Genomic DNA, 17,563 nt, shown 5'->3' on the forward strand with positions numbered 1-17,563 from the left:
TTTGCCAGTGTCACTAAGCGATCATTTTTCTGATCGCTGCATTAGTGTCACTAATGTCGTTAGGTGGCTAGTTATTTTTTTTAGGTTCACCGCCAGGTTTTTATAGCGTTAGGTACCTCCATATACTACCCAATAATGGTTTTAACCCCCTGATTGCCCCTAGTTAACCCTTTCACCAGCGATCACAGTATAAGTGTCACTGGTGACGCTGGTTAGCCAGTTAGTTATTTAGGTTCCCCGTCAGGTTTTTATATAGCGCCATGGACCCCCATATACTACCTAATAAAAATTTGAACCCCCTGATTGCCCCTAGTTAACCCTTTCACCACTGATCACCGTATAAGTGTTACGGGTGACTCTGGTTAGTTAGTTTGCTTTTTATAGCATCAGGGCACCCACCATTTATTACCCAATAAAGGTTTAACCACCTGATCACCCGGCGGGTGATATCAATTAGGTTTTAGGGTCAGGGTCTGCGTCGCCCTAGGCAGCGCTAGGTTAGTGCCAGTACCGCTAACACCCACGCGCAAAGCATAAACCTCCCGTAGTGGTATAGAATCTGAACAGATCAATATCTGATCATCTCAGATCTATACTAGCATCCCCAGCAGTTTAGGGTTCCAAAAAAACGCATTGTTAGCGGGATCAGCCCAGATACCTGCTAGCACCTGCGTCTTGCCCCTCCGCCCAGCCCACGCAAGTGCAGTATCGATCGATCACTGTCACTTACAAAACACTAAACACATAACTGCAGTGTTCGCAGAGTCAGGCCTGATCCCTGCGATCGCTAACAGTTTTTTTTGGTAGCGTTTTACATTTAAATCCGGAAGGCAGTGCTTGGTTTTCGGGTCCCGTATGTAGCTAGGCTCCCAAAAAGTCCCCCACATGTGGTATCCCCGTACTCGGAAGAAGCAGCAGAATTTATTTTGGGGTGTAATTTGACTTATACCCATAGCATGTGTGAGCAATATATCATTTAGTGACAACTTTGTGCAAAAAAATAAAAAAATAAAAAAATTATAATATTCCTGCAACTTGTGGCAAAATATTAAATATTTCATGGACTCAACATGCCTCTCAGTAAATAGCTTGGGGTGTCTACTTTCTAAAATGAGGTCATTTGGGGGGATTTTGTGCTATTTTGGCATTTTATGGCCTTCAAAACTGTTATAGGTAGTGAGGAGTGAAATCAAAAATTCGCACCCTTAGAAATCCTGAAGGCAGTGATTGGTTTTCGGGGTGCCGTACGCGGCTAGACTCCCAAAAAGTCCCACATATGTAGTATCCTCGTACTCAGGAAAAGCAGCAGAATATATTTTGGGGTGCAATTCCACATATAACTATGGCATGTGTGAGCAATATATCATTTAGTGACAACTTTTTGTAAACTTTTTTTCTGTCATTATTCAATCACTTGGGACAAAAAAAATAAAAATATTCAATGGGCTCAACATGCCCCTCAGCAATTTCCTTGGGGTGTCTAATTTCCAAAATGGGGTCATTTAGGGGGGGGGGGGGGTTGTACTGCCCTGCCATTTTAGCACCTCAAGAAATGAGACAAGCAGTCATAAATTAAAAGCTGTGTAAATTCCAGAAAATGTACTCTAGTTTGTAGACGCTATAACTTTTGCGCAAACCAATAAATATATGCTTATTGACATTTTTTTTACTAAAGACATGTGGCTGAATAAATTTTGCCCTAAATGTATGACTAAAATTGAGTTTATTAGATTTTTCTTATAACGAAAAGTAGAAAATATCTTTTTTTCTCAAAATTTTCGGTCTTTTTCCATTTATATCGCAAAAAATAAAAATTGCAGAGGCAATCAAATACCATCAAAAGAAAGCTCTATTTGTGGGAAGAAAAGGACGCAAATTTTGTTTGGGTACAACATTGCATGACCGCGCAAATACCAGTTAAAGCAGTGCAGTGCGAAATTGTAACAAGGTCCTTAGGCTGAAAATTGGTCCGGGGCTAAAGTGGTTAAAATGTGGTGTCCTAAGGGCTCCTGATATTATAAAATACTATTATGCTACCCACTTACGAGCTGTGGTTTCATGGTCGAGTTTACATGCCCCTAACTATTGGTCGGAAATTGAGAGAGGTTCCTTATTTTGTTTTATTAAAAAAAGTATATTTTTTTCCAAAAAATAAAATAAAAGTGCGCTTGTAAGACCACTGCGCACATACGATGTAACAGAAAGTATAGCGGACCTACAGCTGTTGCAAAACTACAAGTCCCATCATGCCTCTTGGTGTCATGCTTTTGGCTGTCAGTCTTGCTATGCCTCATGGGACTTGTAGTTCTGCAACAGTTGATTACATATCCCTGCTCTAGGGTGTTAGAAAAAAATATATATGTTTGGGGGTTCCAAGTAATTTTCTAGCAAAAAAAAAAAATATTTTAACTTGTAAACACCAAAATCTCAGAAAGAAGCTTGGTCCTTAAGTGGTTAACTAATCTGCGATTTTGGTCAGTCTGAGCTCCACGACTCGAAACCGGAATAGATGCAACGGCGCTGTTAGTCCCGCCCTTTAACAAAGAAATATACCATTGCTGGGGGACCAGAACCCCTGAAAAAACTTTCCGTATCTGGTTCCAGAAGCCCCGCAGCGTCGGACATTCCCACCATACGAGGTACATACTGCCTAGTGCTTGGCCTCAGAAGCATAGGGCTGAAGAAGACGATAAAGCCTTGAAAAGCGAAGAAGGACCATGTGCCATCGTGACATAACCATAACCACTTAAGGACCAGAAGGTTTTACCCCCTTTGACCAGGCTATTTTTGCGATAGGGCACTGCATTATTTTAGTTGACAATTGCGTGGGGGGGTGCGGCGCTGTACCCAAATAAAATCAATGTTTTTTTTTTTTCATACCAATAAGAGCTTTCTTTTGGTGGCATCTGATCACCTCTGAGGTTTTTATTTTTTGTGCTATAAACAAAAAAGACTGACCATTTTGAAAAAAAAACTTTTTTTTTTTTTACTTTCTGCCATCATACATATCCCAAAAAATATATAAAAACAAATGTAGTCATCAGTTTAGGCCAATATGTATTTTTCTACATCATTTTGGTTAAAAAATAAATAAAAAATAAATCGCAATAAGCGTTTGATTGGTTTGCGCAAAAGTTATAGTGTCTACAATATAGGGAAAAGATTTATGGTATTTTTGTTTATTTTTTTACTGGCAATGGCAGTGATCAGCAATTTTTAGCAGGACAACGACAATGCGGTGGACAGATCGGACACTGTTTTGAGACCAGTGACATTATTACAGTGATCAGAGTTAAAAATATGACACTGGCAGGGAAGTTAACACTAGAGGGTGATCAAGGGGTTAAGTGTGTCCTAGGAGGGTGTTTCTAACTGGGGGGAGTAGACTGCCCGGGAGTACAGAGAGATCGTTGTTCTTGATCACTAAGAATAGACACTCTCACTGTACTCTTGTGTCATAACTGGGATCTGCTTTATTTACATTGGCAGATCCCCGTTCTGCTTCTTTGAGAAGTGATCGCTGCCGCCAGACCTTCACATTGGCTCCCTCGCATGCACCCACAGTGTCTCGTGCATGAGACGACAAACAGGTATGTCGCTTCACGCAATAGGGCCGCCCTGTCGCAATATATATACGGTGGGCAATCCTTAAGTGGTTAACCACTTCCCGCCTGGCCTATAGCAAAATGACAGGCAGGCAGTGGTTCAGTTATCCTGACTGGGCATCATATGACGTCCAGCAGGATAACTGCTGGCGTACCCCGTGGGGGCACACATCACAGTGATCGGTGATACAGTGTGTCAGTCTGACGGAGGCTCTTTACCACGTGATCAGCCGTATCCATTCATGGCTGATCATAATGTAAACAGGAAAAAACATTTTTTTCGTCTTTTCCTCACTCGCGACGAGACGCGAGTAGAAGAGCCCATCGACGGCTCTCCTGATGGGGGGGTTTGTGCTGATTATCAGCACAGCGCCACCGACGAATGCCCACACTGGACCACCAGGGATGTGGCCAGAACAACCAGGAAAGCTCCCAACACATGGATGGCCAGGTATGTCCCCCCATGGCCACCAGGGATGCCACAGTGTGCCCAATATATGCCAGTGTCCACAAATGGTGCCAGTCAGTGCCCATTATGAATGCCTGCCAGATCAGTGATGCCCATCAGTGCCACCCATCCATGCCCAACTATCAGTGCCCATCTGTGCAGCTTTTCAGTGCCCATCAGGGCAGCCTATCAATGTCCATCAATGCTGCATATCAGTGCCCGTCATTGAAGGAGAAAACATACTGATTTACAAACTGTTATAACAAAGAAAAACGTTTTCCCCCTAAATTTCGGTATATTTTTATTTGTTGTGCAAAAAAAAAAAAAAAAAAAACAGCAGTGATCAAATACTACCAAAAGAAAGCTCAATTTATGGGAACAAAATGATAAAAAATGTGTTTTGGTACAATGTAGCGTGGCTGCACAATTGTCATCCAAAGTGTGACAGCGCTGAAAGCTAAAAATTGGCTTAGGCAGAAAGGTGGTGTGCCTGGTATTAAAGTGGTTAAAGAGCAACTCCACGTGTGTGTGTGTGTGTGTGTGTGTGTGTGTGTGTGTGTGTGTGTGTGTGTGTGTGTGTGTGTGTGTGTGTGTGTGTGTGGTGGGGGGGGGGGGGGGGGGGGGGGGGGTCGGGGGAGATAATATAGCGTGCACAATTATGATACAAGTCATATTGTAATTGAATGATGGTAAAAATTATCTTTCCTTTTCAATCTGCAGCCGCTGTAATTTTCTATAAATGAAATGCAATATGGCTACATGGAGTTGGAGTTCTGTATACAGAACGTGTACTGACCACTCCCCAGAAACATGATCTACTGCCTGTGAAATTGGCTCACTAATTTTCCCAGAAGTCTAAGATCCAAATCAGACTTCAGGCATCCATTGCAACAAAAATTTTATTTTTGGCGACATATTTCCAATAGGAACACATCAAAATGGATGCAGGACCAGCAGCTTTCCTCATTAGTGCTCATCAGATGCCACAACTAGAGGCACAGACAAACACACATTGATTTCTTCAGAATAACAAAAAGGTAGGAATCTGCAGCAAAGGTTGTTATAATCCTTTCATTGTACATAGATCACCTGGGGGGGGGGGGGGGGGTGTTTTTTCTCAACAAAAGTAGAGATACGTTTTAGCATTAGTCTCCATTAAGGAAATGTTCAGCACACCCTTGCAAGCTCAGTGGAAAGATGAATGCCAATGGTCAACATCCATGTAGGGTAATTTATTGGGGGAGTCAAGCAGCAGTCTGCAGGTAATAGCAATGCCTCCCCTATGCCCTGCCTCCTGTGTGCACAATATCTCATAGGGAATAATTTTGAAGTCTTTGGTAACTGACTGGTATATGGAATGCACATTTTTTTTTTTTTTGGCATACTTAACTGTAGGGCTGCAACTAACGATTATTTTCATAATCGATTAGGTGGCCGATTATTGTTTAGAATAATCGGTTAATAACCTTAAAAAAAAAAAGTGGGTCGAATTGACGTTCATTTTTAACCACAGCGACAAGAAAATTTGGAAATTGTAAATTCCTTTGACCAAGAAGTTTTCAGACAGTGTATGTGGTTTTTGTTCAGAAATGAAGTGAAAACGTCAAACAAAATTCTTTCATTCAGCGAATGTACAAACATTTTTCATCTGAATATTCTTACCAGGAAATTGATCCACAAGGCCAGCATAAGGCTCGGTACACGCCTATGCAGTTTTTGCTGTTGATCTGTTTCTGCAGTGATTTCTGCTGTGCGTTTTGATTTTTGCGCACGTGATTTTACCGCAATTTGTGTTTTTTGCATTTTTTTGGGGCATATTAAAAAACACAAATTGCTGCAAAAACGCATTACATGCTTTTCTGCAGCTTCTCCACTGAAGTATATTAAACCAAAAAAAGCACAGTTTTGCGTTAAAAGTCCCTGACCCTTTCCAAATATGCAGCGGCTAAAAAAAGCACAGATATGAACGTGTCCCATAGGAAACCATGTAAATGAACTGTAGTGCGTTTCAACAAAAAGCACCAAATATATAGATGTGAACCAGGCCTAAGACGTTTAGTAACATAATTGGGTTAAAAAAACTAAATTAGATCTTTATAGTACAAAAAAGCAGATAATCACTACTGGAAGGGGTTCTTTTTTTTACCGTAGAACAGTGAAATTAATATTTACAGTAGTGATTATATTTTAGTACTAGAAAGGGCTCATTTTAGTTTTTTTAACCTCATTATGTTACTGGTCGATTATGAAAATAGTAATCGATTCATTTCATAATCAATTAGTTGTCGATTAATCGATAAGTTGTTTCGGCCCTACTTAACTGTACAATCCTTTTCTTTGAATGCATCACTGGGCACAGTGTTAGGCTATTATTCATTACTTACTGGGTTATAAGCCATCTCTAGGTGAATGGACAATGGTAGCCAAAGTTTTAGACAGGAAGTCCACCCCTATATAACCCCTCCTATACAGGAAGTACTTCAGTATTGTAGCAAGCACTGAATCCTCAAAGGAGGGGGAGGGACCTCTGTGTCCCTTGCTATGTAAAAAAAATAAAAAATAAAATAGATTTTACAAGTATGACAAAAAAAAAAAAAAAATCCTATTTTCTTTTTCATACCTCACAGGACAAAGCGTTCGGGTATTTATTACTTACTGGGATGTTCCAGAGCAATAGCCTTGAGGGGAGGGAGACACCCTGTCAAAAATCAAAAAAAACATCAGACTTTATATGGCAGCCTGTAGTACACTACGGCCGAAAGCCAAATCCTCTGCGGCTCTAGAATCCACCTGATAAAATATTGTGGACTTATGCACTGAAGACCAGGTAGCAGCCTTACAAATCTGAGCCACAGATATCTAAAAGGCAAAAAAGCCCAGGAGGTTCCTACACCTCTGGTAGCATGAGTTCTCACCCTGAAGAGAGGATCCTTGCGTTTCAGACCATAGGCCTGAATGACCAACTGGCTGACCCAATTGGCAATAGAGGCTTTGGAAGCAGCCTGACCCTTCTTGGGTCCTTCTGGTAAAACAAAAATAAGTCTGATCCTCAGATCTCCACAGATCTAGACAAAAACTCTGACTGCCCGTACTGCATCCAACGAACGAGGCTGAGAGATCAAAGGCAACAAAATCTGATTTAAATGAAAGGCCGACGGGATGGAATAGGACATGACAACACCTTGTTGTGGTGAAAGATTAAGTATGGCTCCCTACATGAAGGGCTTCAAATTCCAACACCCTTCAAGCTAGCTTGCATAACAGCAAGACAGAATTTTCCCAATCACGTATTCCGAGGATGTCATTTTCTGGCTTCACACCAAGCAATGTAAGTCTTCTAGTCCTAGTGACCACTTTCCTAGCATTCACTAGGGTAGACACCACCGGTCCCGAGATGCCACGATCCTTCAGCATCCTGGCTTCAATAGCCATGCCGTCAAATTTAGAGACTGTATATTAGGGTGGAATATAGGACCTTGAGGCAATAGATCTGAGCAGTGTGGAATTGTCCATGTTCCATCTATTGTCGTTCTCAATCTCTGGGAGCCAATGCCTTATGGGCCAGGCTGGTGGAATGAGAGGGATCGGGGAAAGCATAAACCAGGGAGAACGAGCTCCATGGAACTAACAGAGCATCTGCTCTGATTGCCAGGGGATCCCTTATTTGGGACACAAACTGATGTAGCTTGTGGTTGAACCTGGATGCTAATAGCTCAACATCTGGACATTCCCATCGCTGGCAAATTTTTGTGAAACACATTCAGGTGTAGGGACCATTCGCCCGGGCAGATCTGCTGATGGCTGAGATAATCTCCCTTTCAGTTCTCTACCCTGGGGATATGGACTTCTGATAGAACAGGCTAGTATGTAGTTCACCTCCTGAGCTGAATGACTCCTGGTACCGCCCTGGTGGTTTAAATAGGCCACCTCAGTGGCATTGTCAGACTGAACCCCGATAGGGCAGTCCTGAAGCTCCACCGTTCAGGACCGTAGGGCCAGACGTACTGCCCGCAACTCCAGGATGTTGATGCACTCATTTCAAGCCGACAAGGTGTATAGGCCTGGAATGGAGCTGAGTGCAGGGGACTGCCTCTGAGGACACCATCCTTCCTAGAAGACTGATACAGAGCCAAATGGAGGGTTGCCTGGTGCCCCTTACCCTGACACACCTGAACCTTCAGGGCACAGATTATTACGGGTGGCAAAAATACCCTTGCCTGGACCGTATCTAGGATCAGACCTCACTACTTCAGACTGAGCTGGTCTCAAGGCTGACTTTTCGGTATGCAGCCCAGGGTTTCTATATATCGCACTGTGCAGGCTACGCTCTGTTCTAGGGCCTGCAGTGTGTGATCTCTGAGCAGGAGGTTGTCCAAGTATCCAAGCACCAAGATTCCATGGGCCCTTGAAAGACCCAGTACTGGTGCTAGGACCTTTGTAAGCACCTGGGGTGCTGTGGTAAACAGGAAGGGCAGTGCCACAAACTGGAAATGGCGTTCCTCTACAAATGGTAGAAACCACTAATGAGGTTGAAAGATGGGTACATGTAAATATGCGTCTCTGATTTCTATGGAGGCTAGAATGTCTCCCTTCTGGAGCGAGGTTGACTCCATCCAAAAGGACTGGATCTTGGATTTTATATCCAAAAATGGGCCTTGTGTCCAAGATTGGTTTTTGAACCGTGGACAGATTTGAATAAAACCCAGTGGCTCTTTCGATAATCACTCCCTGATGCACTAAATGATCTAGTCCCTGAAACAATAAGTCTCTTTTTGGAGGATCCGAAGGAACGCTGGAAACTTAGAAACCTCTGAGGCAGTAACCCCTGCAATTCCAGCTTGTAACCATGGAATACTGTCAAGGTGACCCACTCGTCCTGAACCACTGCACTTCCAAATGTCTGCAAAGCAAAGCAGCCTTCCCCCCACTCAATAGATTTGGGGCGACCCTCCTTAAAATGAGGGCTTGATGCCGGATTTAGAAGAGTTTTTGAGCCATGGTTTCTTCTGGCTCTGCGGCTTGCCCCTGGCTCTAGCACCCTGTTGGCAGTGGAACTGCCTTGGTGCTAAGACACTTGAGGAAGTGATCCCTGAGGTTTTAAATGAGGGAAACCAGGTCCTTCTCTTCATAAAAAGTGGAGAGTTCTTCCCTCTGGAAATCTTGACTCCAAATGCTGCAACAGCTGGCTGAATAGCTGAACTGAAAAAGAAAAAGATGCCCTTAATAGTGACTCCAGTTTCTTGTTAACAGAGTCCGTCATGCCCTTTGCGTTATCCACCATACCATACCATACTTATCCATCCATACACGATGACGAACGATGGGACTAGAAAAGGAAGTTCAATAGCCAGTAGCCAATAGCTGCCCTTGCGTCGCATTTGGTCCGTCGGACTAGCATACAGACAAACGGATTTCCCGATAGGAATTGATTTTGACAAAAAGATTTAAAACGTTCTATTTCTAGGTCCGTCAGAATTTTTGAAGAAAAAAAAGTCAGATGAAGCCCACACACGAACGGAATATCCGATTAAATTATTCCGTCTGACCTTTTCTGCCAGAAAGTTCGGTCGTGTGTACACGGCATAAGAGTCTGGAATCAAAAGCCTCTGCGACAGACGCTGTTACTAACTGGACATTTTATGGCCCAGATTCTTCAGAAGCAGACTCATCTGCCAGACCCTCCAAAGAATCCTGAGCAATTAGCTCCTCCACTTCATCAATCCATTCCTGCTCCAAGTTAGGAGGATCAGAGGAGGGGGGAACCGGTCACATTTCTTACCACCTTGCGAGATAGAGGCAATAATGCCAGCAATCCTGTCATCTAACCCAGCTAGAGCTGAGAACAGATCATCCCTGGTGATAAAGGCTGAAGCAGCAGCATTGACAGTAGGCATAACAGACAGGCGCAGCGGCTCAGATTGCCCGGAAACTTCTGGTCTCTCAGGGAATACAACACTAGGCTTTTGACTAGGCTCCTCAGGAGCTACTGACACAGATGTGCCCTTTCCTGTAGCATTAGTACCGCTCCTCTTTTTTGAAGACATTGCAAGGCACAAAAAGGGAGACCCTTTAATAGTGCTCACCAAGACCCTATGCAACAATCCTGCTAAGTACCTTAGCCTGCCAACCAACACCTAGGGACTCATATGACCCGGGTAAGGAGAAATGAACTGCTGAACGTGACTGGTTCAAAGCCTGCTCTGTGTCCCACAGCTGTCACCTGGAAGCGCCACATGTCTGCCACACTCAGCTTCAAAAAGCTGGCTGGGAGCCGGGAGATTCTGTGCATGAACGTGCACAGCTGACGCAAATCTTTGCGCGCTATGGTATGTGCGCACAATGTTCAGTGTGGCAAAACCGCGTGCACCATGGCTGCCAACAGCTGTGAATACTCATGCACTCTGGCGAACCAACATGCGCACCCTCGTGTGCAGATCCTCCATAAGAAAAAACGGCCAAGACAACAAGAAAAACGTACTCCTATATAAACACCAGCAGCTAGCCCAAACTCCCCCTGCAGTCCCCGCAGACAGGTGTCCAGCCTTTAACTGCTTTGGCAGATTGTTACACACATTCGGCAACCCTAAATAGGTAAATAAGGGGGTTTTCACTTACCACTTTCCAGGTGCAGGGCAACCTTAGAAACTAAGAGCCGGATTCCATCACTTGGGGTTCTTTAAAGACTGGGTACCCTTTTCATGTTTTAGGGACCACTCCCTTGGACCCGTACAGTACCCTGCAGGAATGCCTTAACTTTGTAGTGTCCAGGATTCCACTTCGCAGGATCCAGCACCTGAAGGGCGCGTTACAGGCAAAACCTTTCAGGATCCTTAAGTCTTCTTTGCAAGGCTCGGGTATCATTTATTTAAGCATATAAGCTTTTCTCAAAGTGGATCCGATCAGTCAATGCCTTGATTCATTTAAGAACCGTCTTGGGGCTAAAGACCTGGAGCTATAGAGAGCTTAAACAAATGTGCCCATCCATCTTGCAGACACTGGTTAAAAACTGAAGTACTTCCTGTATGGGAGGGGTTATATAGGGGAGGACTTCCTGTCTAAGACTGTGTCTACCAGTGTTCATTCACCTAGAGATGGCATATAACCCAGTACGCAATAAAAAATATGTCCCATAATGGTAGATAAAAGAATTAGAAAGTTGGTGAAAGCGAAAGATTTTAGACAATGGCTATTTAAGCTTCGCACAACAATGGGCCAGGGTGAATAGACTCAGAGGAGCTAAAAACATCCCCACTTCTATAAAAGGCCTTTATTCGGCCACCAGCAAAAGGCCTCGGGATCCTGGCTGGGGGGGGGGGGGGATTTCTACATGTGTCGCGTCCGTGTGCACCGTGCACACACACACAGTGGCAATCCAATGGGTGCCACGCGAGCATCGTGAGCGAGACAGATCAGATGAGGTCGGTCGCCAATGCAAACCACCGTACTGATGCGCTCCTGACTGGAGGCCCTATAAGGAGGTGTCCATGGCGGCTCTCATTTGCAGATTTGCAGATGGCCGTCACCTGGGGGCACAACTGAATCCAGCACTCGCAAGGTAGGACTATTTAGCTACTGCATACCGCAGTGATGCCTTCTTCCTCCTTTTATGATGGCAAGTGCAGGAGTGGACCTTCGGTCCTTACTCTTGTTTATATTCATTATACTGCTTTGTAATTTAACATTTGCAGGGGAACTACAAATAGCAGGGTCCTGAACACCGGAATTTGCTTGGGGCTTAGTCTATTTCCCTGTCCTTGCTGCAGTGCTATGGCTTGAATCTTGCTCTTGATTAAGGATGAGCTCAGGGTTCTTATTTTCCATACGCCATTTATTGGGTGGGTCTAATTTCCAATGGATAGATTCTATTCTTTTCTCCCCTTGGCCCCCCCTTAACCCCCCCATTTTTAGACTCACGGGGGGGGGGGGGGGGCGACTACCCATTTTGGGTGCCTAAAAATTGTGCCGCCCATGCCCCTGAATAGGTATTCCATTGGTAAGCCAGGCCCGATTGTAAATACTTCAAAGTACCAGTGTATTTATTTGTGATGTTCAGTGCAACTTCCCCTCCCCCTTCACCATGTGTGACAGTTTAATTCTAAGTCTGTACTTCTTTATAGATGTATAAAGTCAACTCCTGCTAAAGAGTAGGGCTGAAACAACTAATCGGTTAATCAATAACAAATTGATTATGAAATTAATTGATTAATATTTCCATAATCGATTAATTGGCCAGTAACAAAATGGGGTTAAAGTTAATGAGTCTGATGATATTTACTAGATTGACCCTTTAATAGTATATACACTATATCATTCCTCAAATAGTATATGCAGTATATATCCATATCTATATCTATATATATCTATCTATATATATATCTATATATCTATATACACACACATACATACATACATACACATTATATCTCTCCTCTAATAGTATATACAGCCTCTAATTATAGGCCTCTAATAGCATATATGGTATATCTCTTTTAATAGTATATACAGTATATCTCGTCTAATAGTACCGGTAAATACAGTATCGCTCTCCTCTAATAGTATATATCCCCTCTTTTTATATATTAATTATATATATATATATATATATATATATATATATATATATATATATAATATATATATATATATATATATATATATATATATATATATATTATATATATATATTATATATAATATATAATATATATATATATATATAATACATATACATATACATATATATATACATACATATATACACACACACAACACAAATACATGTATATACATTTATATATAGGATGTGATCCTCTACATGATTTGCTTCTTTATAGGGATGCAACTAACGATTATTTTCATAATCGATTAGTTGTCCGATTATTGTTTCGATTAATCGGTTAATATCCATAAAAAATATAAAATAAAATAAAATAAAAATGGGTGGTGTATAATTTAGTTAATATGTAAAGTTTAAAAAAAAGGCAATTTATTCTTAAATATCTATATGCAGTAGTAAATATAAATAACCAACTATATGGTTAGGGAGCAAAAATATCTAATCCAAAATATCTAGTATCTAATCCACTCTGAGAATAACAGACAGAGAGATATGCTGTATAACAGACAGAAGATGAGCACTGTATGTATACCATACAGTATTTCTCTCCTGTCTGTTATTCTCAGAGTGGATTAGATATTAGATATTTTGGTTTAGATATTTTGCTCCCTAACATATAGTTGGTTATTTATATTTACTACTGCATATAGATATTTTAAGAATAAATTGCCTTTTTTTTTAAACTTTACATATTAACTAAATTATACACCACACTTTATTTTATTTTATATTTTTTATGGATATTAACGGATTAATCGAAACAATAATCAGACAACTAATCGATTATAGAAAATAATCGTTAGTTGCAGCCCTATAAAGCAGAATCATGTAGAGGATCACATCCTGGACCTGTCCCCCGGCTCTCGGGTCCCGGTGCCACCATTCCTTCTAAGGGAAACAGGCAGTGGAGCCTTGTGGCTTCACTGTCCGTTTCCTACTGAGCATGCCGGAGTCGCGCAGCGCTTGTGGAATGGAACGCGCTGTGTTCTGGGACACACAGTTCCCAGAACACAGCGCGACCCTTTACCCAGAAGACAACGCGACGAGGAGAGAAGAAAGAAGTTCTCCGTGGAGGAGGAAGAGGCAGATAAGGATGATGTGCCTAGCAACAGGCATTTCTGGTAAGTTAAAAAAAAGAATTTTTTTTCATTTATTTTTTTTATATTTTTTGTAATTTTTTATATATTTTTTCAGGGTGGCCATCCACTTTAAAGTGGGGTGCCCCCTAAAAAAAAAAAAAAATTAAAGTCAGCAGCTACAAATACTACAGCTGCTAACTTTTAATAAATCAGACACTTACCTGTCCTAGGGTCCAGCGATGTGGGGGGGGGGAATGAAGCCACCCCCCCCCCCCCTCGTTCCCCCGCTCCGCTCGCAGCGCCGGCATTCTTACTGTGCACCCACTGCGCATGTGCGAGCGGCACCGGGATATACCGCACAGTAATCTGGGACATGTGACAGGTCCCAAATGACTGTGTGTGGCAAGGGAAGTGATCTCACGTGCCCGGGCATTTTAGAAGGCAGACTACGAGGGACCCCTAGCAACAGGCATTTAGAGGGGAGTAAAAAAAAATGTGTTTTTTTTTTTTATGAATTTTGAGCTATTTTTTTTATTTATTTTTTGGTGGCAACACCACTTTAAGGATGACGGTACCCGCTTCTGTGTTTATATACCATTTCAGATTAAGGCATCATTCTGCCATCTGATTGTAATGCCCAGATGAGGAAGACCCAGACGACCCCACTGTTTTATTGGCATATAACACTTCTTTGGAAAGCCTGTAACTTTCCACCCCTACACATAGCATACAAGTTTAGACTGTAAATTTAGATAATCTGATTATATGACTGCTATGGGTAGGGAAAATAAATATAAAAGGGAATAAGTGTAATTTTTATAGAATGGATCCCTACACAGCCAGGACAGCATGTCCCGCCCATCCCTGAATATCCTCCTCCAGTTCTCTATATTAAAAGTTGGGTAGTTAGTAGGGCTGCAACTAACGATTATTTTCATAATCGATTAGTTGGCCGATTATTGTTTCGATTAATCGATTAATCGGTTAATAACCTTTTTAAAAAAAAGTGGGTCAAATTGATGTTCATTTTCAACCACAGTGACGGGAAAATTTGGAAATAGAAAACTTCTTAGTCAAAGGAATTTTCAGACAAGTCAAAATTTCAAACAAAATTCTTTCATTCAGTGAATGTACAAAGGATTTTCGTCTGAATATTCTCATCTGAAAACTGATCTGTGTGGCCAGCATAAGGCACGGTGCACACCTATGCAGTTTGCTTTGATCTGTTTCTGCAGTGTTTTTTTGCTGTACATTTTGATTTTTGCGCACGTGATTTTACTGCAATTTGCATGTTTGCCTTTTTTTGGGCAGATTTAAAAAAACACAAATTGCTTGAAAAAACGCATTACATGCATTTTCTGCAGCTTCTCCATTGAAGTATGGTATATTGAACCAATAAAGCACTATTTTGCGTTAAAAAGTCCCCAACCCTTTCAGATGTGAACGTGTCTCACAGGCAACCATGTAAATGAACTGTAATGCATTTCTGCAAAAAGCACCAACACATAGATGTGAACCAGGTATAAGACATTTACTAACATAATGGGGTTAAACAAACTAAAATAAGCCCTTTATAGTAGAAAAAAAAGCAGATAATCACTATTGTAAGGGGTTCATTTTTTTTTACTGTAGAACAGTAATATTTACAGTAGCGATTATTTGCTCTTTTTGTACTATAAAGGGCTCATTTTAGTTTTTTTAACCCTATTATGTTACTCGCCGATTAATCGATTATGAAAATAATAATCGATTAATTTCATAATCGATTAGTAGTCGATTAATCGATTAGTTGTTTCAGCCCTAGTAGTTAGCCTTATACATGGATAATAGGGAGGATATCAGAGGAATCCCTGGACATGGGATATAATCAAACCTGTAGGGAAAACGAAAATGCATCTTGTAATCTAGCGATCGGCGACAAGGGAAAATTAATATTCAAGGCGATCAATTTGTGTGCATTCACCTGGAGGCTAGAAGAGTGTAAAATGGGTTAAGTTAGGAAGGGAGATTAATGGCGAGATAAGGAAGCAAATTGGCAAATAACACCCATTATGGATTTGTCCGTCGCAATCTACTCCATATGAGGTGGAGAGAGGGGCACCCTTGCCTAATAACTTTGATGACTGAAAAAGGCTTGGACTGAATGCCCTGGGGCCCTACTTTCACCACCGGGTTTGCATAGAGTGCTCGCAGGATAGTAAGAAAGTTAATTCTAAAACCTCATGCCTCCAGCAGTCCAAATAGGCCAAGAGTCTAAGGCTTTTTGGAGATTAATGGACAAAAGCATGGCGGTTGAGAATTGATCCACCCCCGACTGCAGTATAAGTAAATAAGGTCAACCACAGGGCGTACTCTGTCAGACCCCTGTCTGCCCGGGATGAACCCTACGTGGCTTTTATGAATATAGGTGTTTATGAAGAACATAGTTTTTTTGGCCAAGATTTTCATAAGTAGCATGGAGGTCGTTATGCAATAAAGAAATCGGCCTGTAGTTTTCAACCTCCACCAGAGTCCTTCCCACGTTTAGGGATCACGGAAATGAACACGCATTCATAATTAGTCAAATTTATGGCCCCCCGCATTTGGCCTCTCCAGGTGAGAGGCCAAAATGTTAGAAAACTGTTAGCAATAGACTGCGGTAAACATGTCTGGACCAGGCGCCAAAAGCACGCTTCATCAGCTTAATGACATGGAGGACTTCTTTATACCATAATGGGCGACTCCATTTCCCTGTGCACTGTAGCGATTTTCAGAAGCAAAAATGACATTGACGAATCAGCCGGGGAATAAAATCTATGGAATTCTGTTATTGCCTTCTGCGGATCCTGGGTGTAGACTCCAGACGAGCAATGAATTTTAGGAGGTGGCGAAAAGCGTACTTTAGGGCTAAGCTTTGCAGCCAACATAGAGCCAATAGAACAAACTATATAAAATGAAAAAAACAATGTTTGACAATAGAAAATTTATCAGATCCCTTACCATTCTTTGAGAACATGACAGTGCGAACAACTGGTTATGTTCTTCTCTATATTCACTGGATTTGAAGAGCATTCCTGAACGTTTAGTGTGGATATTGCACCTATGGAAGGTAAAGAGTAAACAGTTAGCAAATGTTGCTGCTTCAAAAGGTTAGTTTGTTACTTACATTAACCACTCGACCACTGGGCACTTAAAACCCCCTTAATAATCAGACCAATTTTCAGTGCTCTCACAATTTGAATGACAATTACTCAGTCATGCAACACTGTACCCATATGAAATGTTTGTCCTTTTTTTTTTCCCCACAAATAGAGATTTCTTTTGGTATTTGATCACCTCTTTTTTTTGTAAAATTTTGTAAAAAAAAATGCCTTTTTCTTCATTTCTATTAAAGATTTTGCAAATAAGTAATTTTTTCTTCATAAATTTGGCCAAAAATGTATACTGCTACATATCTTTGGTGAAAATAACCCAAATTAGTGGATATTATTTAGTCTGTGTGAAAGTTATAGGGTCTACAAGCTATGGTAAGACATGAAAATGTATCAATTTGATCACACCTGATGTACTGACAGCTATCTAATTTCTTGAGACCCTAAAAAGCCAGTAAAGTACAAATACCCCCCAAATGACCCCTTTTTGAAAGTAGAAATTCCAAGGTAGTTCGTACGAGGCACGGTTAGTTTTTTGAAGTTGTAATTTTTCCCACAATTCTTTGCAAAAAATACGTTTTTTTTTTATTAATTTTTTTTTTTTTTTCACACCAAATTGTCATTATAACAGGTTATTTTTCTCACATGGCATGTACATTTCACAAATGAAACCCAAAATATAT

At 41.4% G+C, this 17,563-nt stretch overlaps 1 protein-coding gene across 12 annotated transcripts in view; it reads right to left on the reverse strand.

The window, feature by feature from the left end:
* The window catches only part of LOC143982506 (zinc finger CCCH domain-containing protein 11A-like), an 805,224-nt gene extending 788,372 nt beyond the window's left edge, over nt 1-16,852 (reverse strand). For 10 of the 12 annotated variants that reach the window (XM_077481309.1, XM_077481314.1, XM_077481311.1 and 7 more), the window contains exon 1: nt 16,729-16,852. In XM_077481309.1, coding sequence (XP_077337435.1) covers nt 16,729-16,744 — 16 coding nt within the window. In that variant the 5' untranslated portion in view covers nt 16,745-16,852. The remainder of the gene's footprint in view (nt 1-16,728) is intronic. The other 2 variants (XM_077481308.1, XM_077481315.1) reach the window with 2 other exon arrangements.
* Nucleotides 16,853-17,563: the final 711 nt, after the last annotated feature.

The sequence above is a fragment of the Lithobates pipiens genome, unplaced genomic scaffold (assembly GCF_037356315.1).
Source record: "Lithobates pipiens isolate NorthernLeopardFrog02 unplaced genomic scaffold, aLitPip1_a1.2 Scaffold_16, whole genome shotgun sequence".
NCBI lineage: Eukaryota > Metazoa > Chordata > Amphibia > Anura > Ranidae > Lithobates > Lithobates pipiens.